Source organism: Merops nubicus, unplaced genomic scaffold (assembly GCF_000691845.1).
Source record: "Merops nubicus isolate BGI_N331 unplaced genomic scaffold, ASM69184v1 scaffold3226, whole genome shotgun sequence".
NCBI classification, from domain to species: domain Eukaryota; kingdom Metazoa; phylum Chordata; class Aves; order Coraciiformes; family Meropidae; genus Merops; species Merops nubicus.
In genome coordinates, this window is record NW_008612752.1 from 35,137 (window position 1) to 51,293 (window position 16,157).

The 16,157-nt window shown below is 39.7% G+C and overlaps 1 protein-coding gene across 1 annotated transcript in view; it reads left to right on the forward strand.

Annotated features, from left to right (window-relative positions):
* Positions 1-9,606, forward strand: part of PPP3CA (protein phosphatase 3, catalytic subunit, alpha isozyme) — a gene marked incomplete at its 5' end in the record, with an annotated part of 35,261 nt that extends 25,655 nt beyond the window's left edge. The window contains 3 exons of the mRNA XM_008941625.1: positions 1,829-1,926; positions 4,621-4,650; positions 7,831-9,606. Coding sequence (XP_008939873.1) covers positions 1,829-1,926; positions 4,621-4,650; positions 7,831-8,024 — 322 coding nt within the window. The remainder of the gene's footprint in view (positions 1-1,828; positions 1,927-4,620; positions 4,651-7,830) is intronic.
* Between the last annotated feature and the right edge of the window lie 6,551 nt (positions 9,607-16,157).

Here is a 16,157-nt window from a genome sequence, read left to right on the forward strand (position 1 = left end):
ACTGCAATGACACCATCCTCTAAAACAACCTATTTCAGAAACCTTTGAAATTCCTGTTTGAATCGTTGCTGGCTTGTGAAATTTATTTCACTCATTCTTGAAAAGCGTTTCTGACTGATCAGCACCTGATGTGACCACCTTCAAAGGACTTGGCTGAACATCTCTTGTCTGAGCCTGAGTGGCCACCTTCCTCAAAGATGTAACCTGAATGTAAAACTGAGATCATTTCAGCAACTTCAGTCTCAAAATTAGATATGAAAATAGTGTTGTATTGAGTTTCAAAGGTTATAAATAAGCTTTGCCAGGAGTAGCTATCATAGAAAGGTTTGCTTAAGCTCAGTAGAAGACCTCATGATTCCCTATCATTGCCTCTCTGCAATTTTGTTTCTCAAGTCTGACTAAGGATATATTTAGACAGGAGGGAAGTAAATAAATTATTTAATCAGTTTACTTTCCTTTTTTAAAAGCAGAATTAAAGGACATCAAATAGAAAATAAAGAACACTGAAGGCTAGAAATCTCAAAATTTGTGGTGCAGATCATTTCTTAGGAATATGCAGCTTAAGGAGAAAAAACAGTCAATAAGTTTATCATATGAAGGTGAAGCTGAAAGTGTCATTGTGGTTTAATTAAAAAAAAGATGAAACAGACTGAATTGAAAAGGCAGATTATACATTTGCTTGCAGAGGCAATAATCAAGACAACACAAAAACTCTGCTGTGTAACTCTTGATAATGAAAATGCTGTGTTAATTTGGCTGTTGCATTGATTCTAATTGCTTAGGAAACTTGCAGGGAAAACAGTTTGATTTTGACTGTTACACAAAGAGAAGTCTGTACAAGGAGAATCATTTTCGAACTAAAAATAGAGCTTGAAGAGTATATGTAGTAGGTAAACAAGAGTTATTTCAAATATGTAATTCAGGGTTCATAGGTCTAAAGAAAATTGTTAGTAGTAGAATTGCTGAGAGATGGTTTTGATAGATGAAACCACGTTATCCTCAAGTGAACGCAGAACTAAATTCTTTGTGTTTGCTTCCTCCAGCTTAATGTCATTATATATTTCAAAGTAAAGCACTTCAAAATAGGTTTCACTTAAAGAATTGAGGTCAATTTTGCTGCTGAGAAAGTATGTAATCACAGACAGCATAACAGTGCTCATAGAAAGCTGTGTTTAATGGCTTCTCTGGATAGAGCTGTTGTATTCTTCCTGACATATTAAAAACTATATGTATTTGAAGACTGGAAAAACATATTTAGGTTTCCTAAATCATTTTTCTTGAATCCAGTATTATTTTTAGCATGCCAAACTATAAGGAACAGTGCTAGTAAGGGTGGAAGTGCTTATTAATTTTAATGAGCTTTTAGCTTCTTTTTTTTTAAGTGGCTGATGGTCATTAATAAATAATGCACCTGACTGCTAGTGTAGACAAAATCAAAACAACAATTTAAGTTGATTTTGGACCACAGGATGTAAGCACTTAAATGTATTATTGGCAATAACTGTTCCTCTGGTCTGCCTGCTATCAAGTTTGTGGGTTTATGTATGTATATATATACAAGTGTATGGCATATATTGTTTCATAGGTCATAGTGTTAATTATAGTGGGAGTCTGTGTATGGTGTAGAACCATGTACACAGCAGTGAGGGAAACTGCACTGGTGCTGGTGTTATCATGGAATTCTGTCTGTCCTGGTAAGGAGACTGGAGATAACCAAATCATTGCAGGGCAGGTGTAGCTTAAGGTGTTTAAAACATGTTCCATGTGTTTGTTTTATTTTTAAAAAAAAAAGGCTATTATTTACTTTTTTTTTTTTTCCCTTCTGCAGAGAAGAGAGTGAAAGTGTGCTGACACTGAAAGGTTTGACTCCGACAGGAATGCTGCCCAGTGGTGTGCTCTCTGGAGGAAAGCAAACACTGCAAAGCGGTGAGCACATTTGCCTGCGTGTGTCATTATGTGTATAAAAAACAACTGGTTTTCAATCACAGAACCCAAGAAAAGTAACCACAGTCTTCTCAGAAAAAAAATAAAGGACAGAATCGAGCAGGCAGTTTGTTGTATCAGAGCATTTATGAGCAGTTCATGTAAGGCCACTTCTCAAGACCTATTATATACCACTGATTTTCAGAAAGAGGGGGTGGGGAAAGTCCCTCAAAATCAACCGTAGATCAGCGTTGCATATGACGTGCACACAACATTTTGATTTTTTTTTTTAAGGGCAGCTGTTGATATGCTTAGAGTACTGAATGTTCAGCTTAGATAATGACACTCTTATCTCATTTGTTCTTCCTTCTAGAGAATCACCAATGGAAAATAGCTCTAGTATTAGATTTTCTCTCTTAGCAATTCTCAGTGACAGCATGAGAACAGTTTCTCTCTGATTTAAGCCCAAGTGAAGGGAGGCTCTTACAAGCACTGTTTGCCTTGTGCACAAACACAATACAGATTGTCAGTTCCGTTTCGTACCAAGTGCTTCATGTTACAGGAAATCTGTAAGCCCTACAGTAGGCCTGCAGCTGATGAAATATTTCTTTTGGAATAAGCTGCAAAGTATTTAATTTACTACTGTAAGCTCTCCTTTTCTTCTGTGTATTGCTGTAGAGTATATTGCAGGCACACAAGAATGTTTCTCACTTACTGAGGTTCTGTTGACAGATTTAAGAAATAGAAACGTTTTATAATCTTAATGCAGTCACAGCCTCCTGTTATCCTGTTTCCTTCCTGGAGCATTCTTTCTATTTTTCCCTTTACTGTCTCTTTGACCTAGAAGATTCAGGTATACGGTGGTAAACCTTCTTTTCCCTTTTTTTCCCTTCCCTTTTTTCTTTTTGATGACTTGTGTTACCAACATAGTAACGTTCTGCTTTGAAAATGCTGCAATATGATACCACGGGATGCCTTACTTAATGAGATTGCAGTCTTCACCTAGGTTTTTCTCTGTATAGTTGCTTCAAATTTGTCAGAAAATTTGGTCCAAGGAAACTGCTATTGTTACTCTGGCAAAATATTAGGAATTGAAATGAATTTGAAAAAAATTGCCTGAAGTTCTTGTTAAAAATAGCTAAAAGGAAAATCTTCTCATACTGCAGTATTCTGGCTTAGTAAAACATTACTATACACAAGCTTCTACGTTAGTTAACATGTAGCACCCCCTTCACCAAATAATCTAACACTCACATAGTTTCTGTTAAGCACACATTCATATTACCATATGTATTAACAGAAAATATGAGTATTATGTTGCGTTGTGGAGTACACATTTTAGTCGTAATTTTTTTTCTAATGTGTCAGTGCTGGTTTGGATCCAGTTATTAATTTTAATTTCTCATCCCATTTATTATGTTTCCTTTTCTTTTTAGTTTGTACTGGTTTTGTTCTGTGATTTTTGCCATCTCTCTTGCTCTGTATCTTGAGCAGCATAGGCTTACCTTGGTGCATCTGGGTTAGCTTCTCTCATTTCCCCATGCAGCAAGATATACATATTTTAGTATTAAATACATACTAGTATTTATTATAGCGTATACATATCTTAGTATTGAGCTCAATCCATATTTAACATTCCTAACTATAAAAAAAAAAAGTTTTTACATAGAGGAAAATAAGACAAAAAAAAAAGAGAAATTCCTAAAACCTTGGTTTCTTGAGATACTCTCTAAATAAGAATTGCTCTTGAAAATCAGAATTTCTTAAATGTTTGAGCTGTACCATTGCAATGTTAGATTGCATTTGCTGATTTCCATCAGCTTCTAAATAGATGGCTAGAAACAAATTCCTGCCCAAGCTGATGGGTAGAACTAAATTATGTCTATAAGAACAATGAATGTTTTTGAAATAGTGGTAATATGGTATTAATAATACTGCAGCAACCTCCCAATTACAAACTTTCTCTCTGACCATGCTTTGCAGTTCTGAAGGATCAACAGCTTTCAATCTTGTATCTATGTCCACTGATTTTAATAAAATATGAGAAGAATGCTGTTTTCAGAGTCTGAGTTGACAGAAAGGATGCTTACAGATGAAGCAGACTGTGTGAGATTTGCAAGCAAAGGCAAAGCTGTCATAGCAAACTCTGTCCCATTCTGTAGGGAGGTTCTTTTAGTCAGGAGAAAGAGGGGAGAGAAAAAAAAAGGTAATTCTGAGAAGTTGTATATGTGGCTCTTTTGCCTTGTACTAGCAGTTAATACTTTTCATGCTTACATTGTAAGTGGTACAAATTTTGTGTGATGGCTTTATGCCACTTTTCATTTTCCTTTGACAGGGCAAATCAAATTGCTCTTATTCAAAGCTGGGAAAATTAGACAATGACCTTTTCAGGTCAGATGTGCAATATGGAAGACATTTTCATTTTGTAGTTCCTTTGATTCAAAAGAAAACTACTCAAATGTGTCTTTAAAAACTTGTAGTTTGTGAAACTTCTGCTTCAGAACAAACTATAGCTGAATTCAATCTGCAAATTATTGTTTTTGTGTAAGCCTTTCTCTGTGTGTCTGTTTTGCCAAAATCCAGCACTTGCAGTAACATTAGTGTTGTAGCTCCTTTGCTGTTCACTGACTTGTTCTTAGAGTTAAAATCCTCTGCTCATTTTTCTCATTCGTTTTGCTACCCCTTTCTTCTCTTCAGCTACTGTTGAGGCTATTGAGGCTGATGAAGGTAAATTGGCCAGTCCCCTTTCTGTTGGTGCCACAACAGATAAGGGCTCTGCTGGGTGTATTCATTTTGCTGTAGCTTGTACAGATTGTGTGGGTGTTGGGCTAACAATTGTGGCTCGGTATTAACCAAAATGTAATTGCTTTAAAGGGGAAAATGTTCTGGTTTGGTTTTGGTTTTTTTTTTTTCCCGTCGTTGCTGTTGTGGTTTTTTCTTTCTGAAAGTTACAGTCATGTTGGAATTGCTGTATGTTGAACTAAGCACTGAGTAATGCCACAGGAGGAGATCAGGGGACTTGGATTTCATGGGACACAACTTGGCAGCAGCTTGTAAATGCTCTCTGACACATAGCTCAAAAGCTGTGCACTGGAGGCTGGATCTTGTCTCCATCTCAAACCATCCTCAGCAATCTCTGGTCAAAGAAAACATATAGCTTTTTATAAATACTCTCTCTTTTTGTTGTTCTCCCCACCCTCCCACCCCCTTTTTTTTCTTCTTTTGCTTCAATGTGTTTCCTTTATTTTAGGTCACTAGTAAAAAATTTTTATTGGTCTTTTGTTACAGTTCAGCGTGTTTATGTTTCTCTTTAAGAGTAAAGCAACATGAGACATTTGTCTGCAAGATGTGGTCTTCCTCTGGTAGTGGCAGTTTACACACTGGATATTTACATTAGAGCAACCATGAACACCAGCACCATTTTAGCTCTTAATATGAATTGACTGGCTGCCTCAGATTTCTGAATGTTTAGTGTTGAAAGCTATGGTGCTTTATTGACAGACCTCTACTTTGAACCCTTAAGCAATTTTTAACACTACAGTTAAAACCTAAGTAATCACGCAGTGCAATGTAGGTGCACAATATTCATTTAGCTTTATAAAGTTTTGGAAGAAGAATTTTCAGAATTCCCCTTTAAAACAAAATTCTCCAGTTGTATTTTGTTCTTGCCCCTCTCTAAATTTTCTGTGGGTATTTTTTCTTAGTTAATTTTAAAAGAAAATCTGATGACTGCTGTCCGTTGATAAGATGTGCCCTTTTGGCCAGTTGAATTTGTTTTTGATTTTTGTAAAGCAGTGAATAAAATTACAGAACAAACAAGTAAGAGAAAATACAACTGCTTTCTAAATAGCAGTGAGTAAGCTGCTATTTATGTTGGAATTATCTATTCCTATCAGCAATCTCTAATCTGCAGTGTGCATTCTTGTTGACAGTTTGGCTGTTTTCTGTGATTTTCTGTGACTATGTGTTGTGTTTTAGTATACTCTTAATGTAAATTGCTAATACCTGTTGTCTGACCAGCAACTACAGCAGAGCACCTTCCTCAGTACTGCAGATGGTAACGTCTGCTTGAAGTATTGAGCATGGCCCCATTCCAGCAATATGCACCCTGCAAGTTAATTCTTGATTTGCCATCCTTGCTAGTTAGACACTGCATCTGTAGTCGTACTGACTGGTCTACATAGACAAAGCTAATGATGGAGAAGATATTTCACCCTTTACCAATTGTCCCTCTGCAGTTGATTCAGGGCTTGATAACACTGACTGAGCTGTGCTACTGGCAAACTCCAGGCCACAGCAAATGTTTCAGCTTCAACACAGCCATCCATTAAACTATGGCTTTAAGGGATTGGCCTGGGTGCTCGTTAGACATATCCATTGTGGTAGAAGATAAAGTGAAAAGGAAAACAAACAAAAAAAAAAAACAACCTTGAAACAACCTCACTGTAGGGCCTGTTCTGTTTTCACTGCTCCATCTCTGCTCTCTCGACTAATCACCATTATGTTGTTGTTTTTCTGAGTTGAACTATAATCCATGTTAAAATTCATGCACTTCACAAAGTTCCAATAGAGCGTTTGTGAAACTGGCTAAGGAGCTAAATCCCAAGGCAAACGGGATCTATCCATTTTCTCCGGAGTGGTTGGCAAAAATATCAGCATGAAAATGCTTTTCTCGCTCCCTCCAAAATGCAAGGAGTGGTAGATTGGTACCAGGGATGTTCTGGGGTTTGGGGTTTTTTCACTTGTTGAAAGAGAAGATAATGGGAGGGAAGAAATACTGAATTTGATCTCTGAAACTCCTTTGCCATTTTATCCCCAGGGAGTTTGCAGTCTCCTGGTACTAACACACCATTTCTGCTCTATGGCATGTTAAGATAGAGGCATAGCAAGAGTGCCAGTTCTGGAAGTGCAGTGCATTGATTTCATGCAGAAAAGAGAAAAAACACACAGAAGGCCGTGACAAATTATCTACGGAGCTGTCACCTGATATTTGCCTGCAGTGCTTTTTCTCTTTTGCTTTAAATCTATAGATATTCAACTCTTCAATTAAAGAGAGAAAAAGTAAAGCAAAATAAAATAAAAATCATACTCCTAAATACATTTCCTAGCTTTTGGCTGCTTTCTGAGGTTGGTGTGGCCTCACCAATCTTGCTGCTGAAGGGCAGGTCAAAAGTCCTCAGGTTCACTTGGAACTGTGGTCCTTTGCCAGTGCATTTCCAAAGTCAAATTGTACAAATGTGACAAAATTTCAGTATCCCTGGTCCATGTTGCACAGTGTCACTGCTGTTTCACTCAAGCTGCTTTCTAGAAGTCCAGGGACATGTTGGGGAGGGTAACTGCCCTGAGCAATCAACAAGCAGCTTGCCTGTGTTGGGAACAGTATGGCAGTTTTGTAGAGTCACCCCAGATCTCCCATAGCTTTAATGTATATCCTGCAAACTGGCCTCACCATGCCATCACTATCTGTAACCGGCCATCACTTTTTGCCCTGGTCTTTGCAAGTCAAATGGGAGTTTTTCCTGGTTAAGTGTATTATGGTGAGGCACGATGTCTTTAAGACTGGAAGCGATGACAGCAAATGCTAACTCGCTGGCTCACAGCCGTGCCCTAAGCATGGCTTCTAATTGCAAAGTGCAGTTTTATGTCAGTTTCTTAGCATTTTAAGCTGAATCCCAGCAGACAACTAAACTTTTGATGTTGATCTTGTTGAAAAAATCGGTTGTGTTTCAAGAGACAGTGGTGGTTAACCTCCAGCTCTTTCTGAGTACGGTAAGGAGTCGGTCGTGTTGTCAGATCTTCTCATTGCTGCCTTCACAATGAAGGACTTTCTCACTCATTGCTGCGTTGGGGGAAAACCCGCCAAGAGTTTTATGTTGCTAATTTACTTTTTAATAATCCTTTATTTAGCTATCAAAGGATTTTCACCCCAGCATAAGATCACTAGCTTCGAAGAGGCCAAAGGCTTAGATCGAATTAATGAGCGAATGCCTCCGCGCAGAGACGTGCCATCCGATGCCAACCTTAACTCCATCAACAAGGCAATCTCCACAGAGACTAATGGCACGGACAGCAACGGCAGTAATAGCAGCAATATTCAGTGACCACTGTCCGGGAGGGGGGTTGAGCTGCAGGGCGCGATGGGGTTGCTGCACATCAGCAGTGGGATGTTCTTGCCTCTGATAACGGCTTACTTGCTCTGGGGGCCAGGTGTTGGATTCAGTTTACAAAAAATCATCTACGAAGAGATCGACAACTTTAATTTGGTGGGAGGGAGGGTGGGGGAGAGACACCTCCTTTGGATATGCCTTTAAAATGCTTGTAGAAAAATGAAAACTCATGCTGGTATATATTGCAAAGTTAGGGGAATGAACATGTTTTCCTACTGCATTGGGAACGTCTAGATAGGTTACTGAAAGGCCTTTTATTATGTTACTGAACATGAAAACTTTGTTTAATTTCTTACTAACTATTGTACGTTTACAGTTGCAGCACTAAACATCGACAACATCAAAACATTTTTAACAAAATGTACAAACTAAATAAGGACTATTTATTGATAAAGTTTTGCTACTCTTGTCAGACAATGGCTATGAAATAAATTAGGCAGTCTTTAAAAATATAGAGGGGAAAAAAAAGAAAAAAAAAAAGGAATGTTGGAAATTTGTTTAAAATGCCAAAAAAAAGAGAGAGAGAGAGAGAGAGAAAGAAAGAGAGAGTGAGAGAGAGACAGTTTAATTTTGTACAGATTATGCTTACCTCAGGTTTCTTTAGTGTGCTTCAATGCCCTTCTTTAAATATAACACTTATCTTACTAATTTGGCAGCAATTATCCTTTTCTTTATTTTAAAAAAAAAAACTGGAATAATGATAACATTTATCTTTTTTTTTTTTTTGCTGTTTATATTTAGGGGGGTTTGGTTTGGGGGTTTTCTGGGTTTTTTTGGTAAATCAAGTCTTGGTTGTGGCTTGCTGAATTTAAATATTTATGAGTGGTGCATTTTTAAGTATAGTGAACAAGACACCATATTAAGTGCAGTGAAAAGCATCTATATTCTGTAAAAATCTGCCTATGCATGTTTTTTAAGAAAAAATGGCTGTATAGGCCTGTATGGGACTGTAATGCGCTTAGTGGTCTGACTTATACTGGAAATGTATGTATACGGGCGTACTTTATATTCTCTAAAAAAATGCTTAATGCCTTTGAAATTTTGTAATCAAAAAAAAGCTTTGAAAAATCTAAGGGGGAGAGTATTCTTAAAGTTTTTAACATAAGCTTGTCAGTGCACATATAGATGGGTAGCATGTTTAGCAAACCTTGTGAAATTTAAATAAGTTTGTAGTTACATGTGGAATTCTAAATGCATGATAACTGTTAATGTCATAATGGTTTAGTCATTTTGTTCTGTTCTGTCATGTGCCACAAAATGTGTAATTTTTTCACTTTTTTCCCTTTGTATATCAGTTACGGGTTTCAACTGGTTCATTCTAAAAAAAGAAAAAGAAACAAAACAAGACAGTCCATTGATATTTTTTAACAATTGTATAAGTGCCCAAGTAATTCACTACAGCCTACAGCCTTGCCTTTGTAATTTGACTTCGAAATGTTGGCAATCAAAGCATGCACTTGTAACAATGAAAGAAGCATTTTATATTACTACTCAATAAAAATGTGCATGAACTTAAGCTCTCTTCCCTTTCTTCCTGGTTCAGTCACAGAAGTGCATGCAGACATGTGTGTGTGGGTGTGTGCTTGTTGCTCTCTTTTGCTTTGGACAGGAGAAGACCATCAGTATAAGAGAAGAATGACTCCTTTCATGATTCAAGGTCAGTTCTTTATTAAGAAAAAAAATCAGTACCCAACTGTCTTAGGCTACTGAACATGTGCACACTTCCCACAGGTTCTGGTTAGAAAGCTGAGTTCTCCCTAAAAAAAACAAGTAAGATGTACCCCACAACTAGAGTGCAGAAGAAAATGTGCCCTCTGTGTGCTTTCCCCCTCATCTGGAGTGTTTGAAAAGGTCAGTGAGTATAATATACAGTGTTCCTTTGAGGAAAAAAAAAGTTCAGCTATTTCAGATTTCAAGTGCTTTAGTAAGAGGTGGATTGTCAAAGCTCTGCCCGGTTTTAATTTTCTCCCAAATCATCCTTCCACAATCCATCATCCTGCAAAGAGCTGCTGGACGATGCCAAATGGTGCAATGTTGTATACTGCTTTAGTCCTTCTTTTATTAAACATTGACTAGGTGCCTCCTTTCTTCTGTGTTTTTCCTGCTTTAGCTCTTAGTTTTGGCAAAATACAACAGACAGCAAAAATAAAAGAGAATTCATAGTACACAGGACTAGGAAGCTGAATCAATTTCATAGTTAATTTTTTATTTCAAATTGTACAAAAATCGAGCACAGGGGAGAAACGCTTAGACTCTAACTATTCGTCTGGGCAGTGAAGCTCTTTATCTGGTTAATGAGCAGGGTCTCTGGAAAAAGTAAAGCAACGGTGAAGGTTTGAGCGACCACGCTACTTGGTGGTTCCGTCCTGCGTACGTGCTAGCTGAACAACTGTGTAGGTTACCTCAGGTGAGTTTTTCTGTAGAGACATCTGAGCTGGCACGCAGCAGGCACTTTGTGCAACACAGAGCAGTGCTGCTGGGCAGCTCAACGTCTGCTGTCTGGTTTCATTTAAGTTGGGCCCTGGCAGTTGCCCAAACCAATTTAGCAGCAAGAGAGGAGTTTTTCTTCTCAGCAGTGACAGTGTGGCATAGACCGCTCAATTGGTTAGACTTAACCTAAAAGATCCATGCTGCAAATCAGTGGTAGGTTTACAGATGCCTGCTGGAATTGCTGAAGAGCTTACGGGTGAGCAAGTTAGCCCAGGCCGAGTAATGCATTAGGAAGTGCACAAACTCTGGTCAGTAAGGAGATTTTTGAATTTTTTATATCCTAGAAGAATTTAAAATGTCCTGAGCGTGCGAAATAGCAGTGTCCTCTGTGTGCAGGTAAGATGGCCTGGCTCTTCCAGAGCAAGGCTGCCCTCCTACCATGGGGCAGGCGCTGGGCTGGCTCTGAGAGGTAGTCTAGGCTATATTCAAATGTTCCTAAAAGAACAAGAAAAAATATCCAAAGGTTATCGCTTTCCAGGGCATCCCATCTTTTCCAGCTGTCCTTTCTTTTTTGCTGCTGCAGAAGGAGCTGTAGATAAATTTGAAGAAAAACCATGGTGCCACTGAAGGCTGAATTTCAGATTTTGTGGCCTCTCTCAGTGACATGCCATGCACTGGAATATGTCTCCCAGTACAGGTTTCTTTTTTCTTAACAAATATTCTGCTTTAATGCCAAAAATATAATTGGTGCCTACATTAGGTTTTACTGTATTTTTAATTGCTTTATTACAGCTGTGTGAGATAATATATTGTATGTGTGTGTTATATTTTCTGCACTATCATAACTTTCTTTTTCAACAACTATTAAACAGGAAGTGTATTAGCTCTCAGCATACATTTTCAGAAGACAAAATTTAAATTTTGTCCAGTTTTCCCCAAAACTGCAGTAAGTTTAACCCTGTTTAAGCATGTGCCAGAACTGCCAGATGCTGTTTGTTAGCACAGACCCGATCTCAGTCCTTTCTCACTTCAGCTTTGTATTTTAGTGAAACAGTGGAGTTTACAGTGTAAAAAAAATGAAAATTTAAGGACACTTTCCAGGTTCAAGCTGATTATACATTTTAGTCCTTAGAAATACGTTTCCCTTCTTTTTTCGAGATACTGTTGCTCAGATTAGTCAGATCCATGAATCTTCCCACTTCTTTCACAGAGAGAGGGATGTGAGAATCAGCTATTTCAAATGTTAAAAAACCACAAGCACAAAAGGCAACCATTTGGAAAACAGTTTGCAGATCACTTTCTTAGTTGCTCTTGGGAGGGGGATTGATTCTGCTAAGTACAGCCAATTTTGGCATGCAAAAGGATGAAATTTCTGGTTCTTCAATGATTTAGAAAAAATATGTCCAAGTTCATGTGTGTTCATATGTATGTGTTCATATGCATGTGCAAACACAGAGGACTTGCAGCCATCTGCAAAAAAAAAGACGAACTGATGGAGTTAGAGGTAGGGGATTTTTTTTGTCTTGCTGAGCAGAGTGTGGTATCAAGCCTGTAAAACATTACAAAATGTATGTTTCATGAGATTTTTTGTTTCTTCAATAATCTGAGGGCAGTTCCAGTTTTATATGCAACACCACGTTTCATCAAGCTGACAGAGAGCTCTGTGCTCCGGGCAGTGTTCTGCTGTGGCGTGCGACTGCAAAGGGAAGGGCAGACTTGGCTCTGCCATCCCTCTCAAAAGCTTGTTTGAGGTAAAGTAACTTGGCAAAGAACACGCCAAGGGACTGGTTATGCTGCCAGTGGGAAGTCTGTGGGCATGGTGGCACACATGACAGTGTCTGCTTCTTTGTGGAGTCCACTAGTGGCCATCACTAGTTGCTCTGGGGTTCGCCAAGGCCACTCTCCCTTTTGGGCAGAGCCTTGCATGGTCGTTTGCTGGAGGTTTGGGTTTGGTCCTCCAGCTAGGTGATTCTTATGGCAGCAAGACTCAAGGAGAAGGTGGTTGTTCCATACTTCAGCTACTACATGCCTGAGGCAGTCAGTGTTAGACAACCACAGTGCGATTGAGCAAGCCCATTTCTCTCAACATCTGAGTATTTCATAATCTCTTTTGATTTAAGTGAGGAGTTGAACACTGTGACTTGGACTAATTTCATGGTGTTTCAAGCTAGAGGAGCCTGTCATGTTGCAGAATTGAGACTCACCAAGACCAGCATGCAGTGCTGAGATGAGCTTCTCCAACCCAACTGCTCACACAGGGTCAGCTGGAGCAGGCTGCTCGTGCCTGCGTCTAGTCAGGTTTTGAGTGTTTGCAAGGATGAAGACCACAACCTCTCTGGGCAACCTATGCTGGTGTTTGGCAGCTTGTACAGTAAAATGATTTTTTTAAAAAAAACTTTTTTACATTTAAAAATTTCCTGTATTTGTTTCCGTCCACTGCCTCTTCATCTGTCACCAGGCCTTATTCAGAAGAACTTGGCTTCATCTTTTTTTCTCACCCCTTCATGTACTTATACACCTTTTCTCCAGGCTGAGCAGTGCTGGCTCTCACCATCTCTCCTCACAGGTCAGATGTTCCAGTCCCTTAATCACCTTCATGGTCCTTTACTGAACTTAGTCCAGTTGAGTCTGTATCTGTGTTGCTGGGGAGCCCAGACCTGGACATGATACCTCAGGTGTGTCTCGCCAGTGGTGAGCAGAGGGGAGGAAAGTTAAATTACCCATCCTATTTTCCTGTATATACCATTAAATTTCTACAACGTGTAATGATGCCAATAATTGAAGACAAGTGAAGACATTTCTGACCGTGTAAGTTGAAGAGATGGGAGCCATACCTCAGAAAACAGAAGCAGCAGAGGTACATTGCAGTCAGAGATGAGATGTACCACGATACAGCTCCAAGAAGGTAAGAAAATTAATTTCTCACCAGTCTGAGAGGACTGGAATAATAATATTGATTGACAAATTCGGTAATAAATTTGATGAAGAAATTGCCCAGATAGCTACCTATTGCAAGAGGGAGGACCCTCTTCATACTCTGTCCTGTATTGTGTCCCTCCTACTGTTGATCCTTGGTGCTTCAGAAGATGGCAAAGAAGTCATCAAAAAAAAATCTGGCTAATCTTATACTGAGGGAAATAGTCCCTTCCTGCATTCAGCAGGCAAGTGGCTGAGGCCCTGAAGCCTGTGATTTGTCTACAGTCATTATTGTAGTGCAGATCTGCACACATTATCCGGACATCACATAAATGAGAGATCTTGTGCCTCCCTGGGGAGGGAGAAGTAACCTTCTGAGGAAGTTGCCTGAGGAGAAGGTAATTTGTTTATCTGTCACTTGGTGGTTTATTGGTTTCAGTACATATTTTATAAGCTTTGCACTTTGACTGCATTTTTCTACAACAAGAAGAAAGTGCACTCTGAAGGGAATATGAGACTCACACTGCAGCTGGGTTTAAACAAGGCTGCAGAGACGATATTTAGGCAAAAGGCTAAGGAAACCCTGCAGGCACAGACCAGGGCACCAGAGACAGAAAAGGAGTGAGGAGCAGGGCTGGCAGGAGAACTCAAGGTATTTATTTCATTCCTTTCTCAAAGCAGACAGGAGAAGAGGTAGATGTGGCTGTGCTGGAGGAGACTCGAGCCCTTAGCTGCAAGACTGAGATGACAAGATACCGAAGCTGTACAACGTAGGCAATGACAGAAATTATTCAGGCTGGTAAAACTCACCTGAGACTAGGTGTGCACTTAAAAATGATGGTGGAGTTCAGGCTCTGACCTGAATGCAGTCATGCATAAAAGAAGAGTAGGGAATGGCATGGGAAATAAAGTTATGGAGGGCAGACCTGTGATAAGGAGCAGGCTCGAGGCTCACAGCCTTAACTGAGGAAAAAAAAGCACAGATGGCAGGATTGAATGCTGTATTGAAGAGTTGAATCAGTTCAGCTTAAATGCAAGGATGCTGGTAACTAAGGTGCTTGGACCTGAGCAGGGGAGTTGCCACAAAGGAAGCTGGGATCACCGGCCAAAGCCTGCACTCTTTACAGGATAAAAGGGCAGAAACTGTGAGGGTTCAGCTAAACTTAAGGCATGTCTTGCAAATTAGCCAGGTAATGGACACCTCAAACAAACAGAAAATTAAAAGCTAACAAGGAATGGAAAAATGACCTGTTGGCCAAGTAAGTTAGGAGTCGCCAGTAAAGTATCGGAATACTCTGAAAAACAGCACGAGTCCAGCTAAGTTGTCTTTGCTGATCACGGTCAAAAAGCAGCAGAAAACTTTTCCACACTTGAATAGGAAAGGCAAAGTATAAATAAGTGGGAAATGATGCAATGAGGATAAGGGGGAGATTCAAAGTAGATGTTTTGGCTAAGGGTCCATGGATGGAAAGCCAAGAAAGAGATTTAGGGTACGGAAACAAGAATTACAGGAATTAAGACAGAAGCAAATCCAGAGTTTAATGTACTTATTCCAGGAAAATGCAATAGTTTCTTTCCTACAGTTGCAATAGCAAATACCACATTTGCTTACTCGTCAAATAGCAGTGCCTTTCACAGCTCACTGTATGGGTGGCATATTTTGAAAACGTGCTTGGAGAATATAGAAGTACAGAAGTATATATAAATTAGGAGCAACCACAGGGCCATCGGTCTGAGCATAATTGTATCTAAAGATTTAAAGTAAACCTTGAAGGAACCACTGACCAAAACGTGCATGAGAGGTGCTGTTTGCTACACTGCTATGTGGCAAATAGAAGTGAGTTATGGTTGTCAGGAATCTGTACAGAAAAGTTAGGGTGGAAAGGAACCAGCTGAAGGGAAGATTGCAACTGTTGGTGTTGGGAAAGGAAGTTCTGTGCATGGGACAGGCACAGGTTAGCAGAGCCCTCACTGCAACCTGGCTGCACCAGTATCACACCCCCATGTGACCTCAGGGGTGTCCTCACCTCAGTTCTCTGTGTGGCTGCCATTATTTCCACTGCACCTGGCCCTAGGTGCAGGTGTGTCCAGGCAGCTGCTGCTCACAAAAAGACAGAACAAAAGTTGATGAATTCCACAGAGACTGGCCTTGAGTGCAGGAGCATCACCTGATGGTCACCACCTCAACCTTTTCATTCCTGTTACCAGTTAGGAACATGCCTTGGGAAAGATGGTGTTAAGAAAACACTGATATTTGTGGGGAGAGAGAGACTTGGCAGGAGAATAAGGCAATTATTGTTTTTCTTTTAGGAGATGAGGAAATATTGGTAACCAAGGCTTTTACATACGTAGTGATGAAGCACTGATGTTGCCCCAGAAGCTGGCATCACCAAGTGACAGCACTGATCCTTCTTGAGGAGCTGGTGGGGAAAAGCAGCAGAGGGAGCTCTGGATGGGAGGAGAAGAGCTTCTCCTGGTCTTTTCCATCTGTGTGTGGTTATTTTAGTTACAGTGGAGAAAAATATGACGGTTAGTTTTGCCTTTGCTATGTCCCAGCAAAGAGTTTCTCTTGGCCCTTTCACCTCTGCAGCTTTTTCTTGTAAGGAGTGATTCATGTGTGTGCTTTCCTATGGAAATAGATTTGCAAGACTTGCCAAACAAGGCACCTCTTAAAAGCACAGCTGGGTGCTGACACGGCAGTGTTTCCCTCAGTCCAGAAAG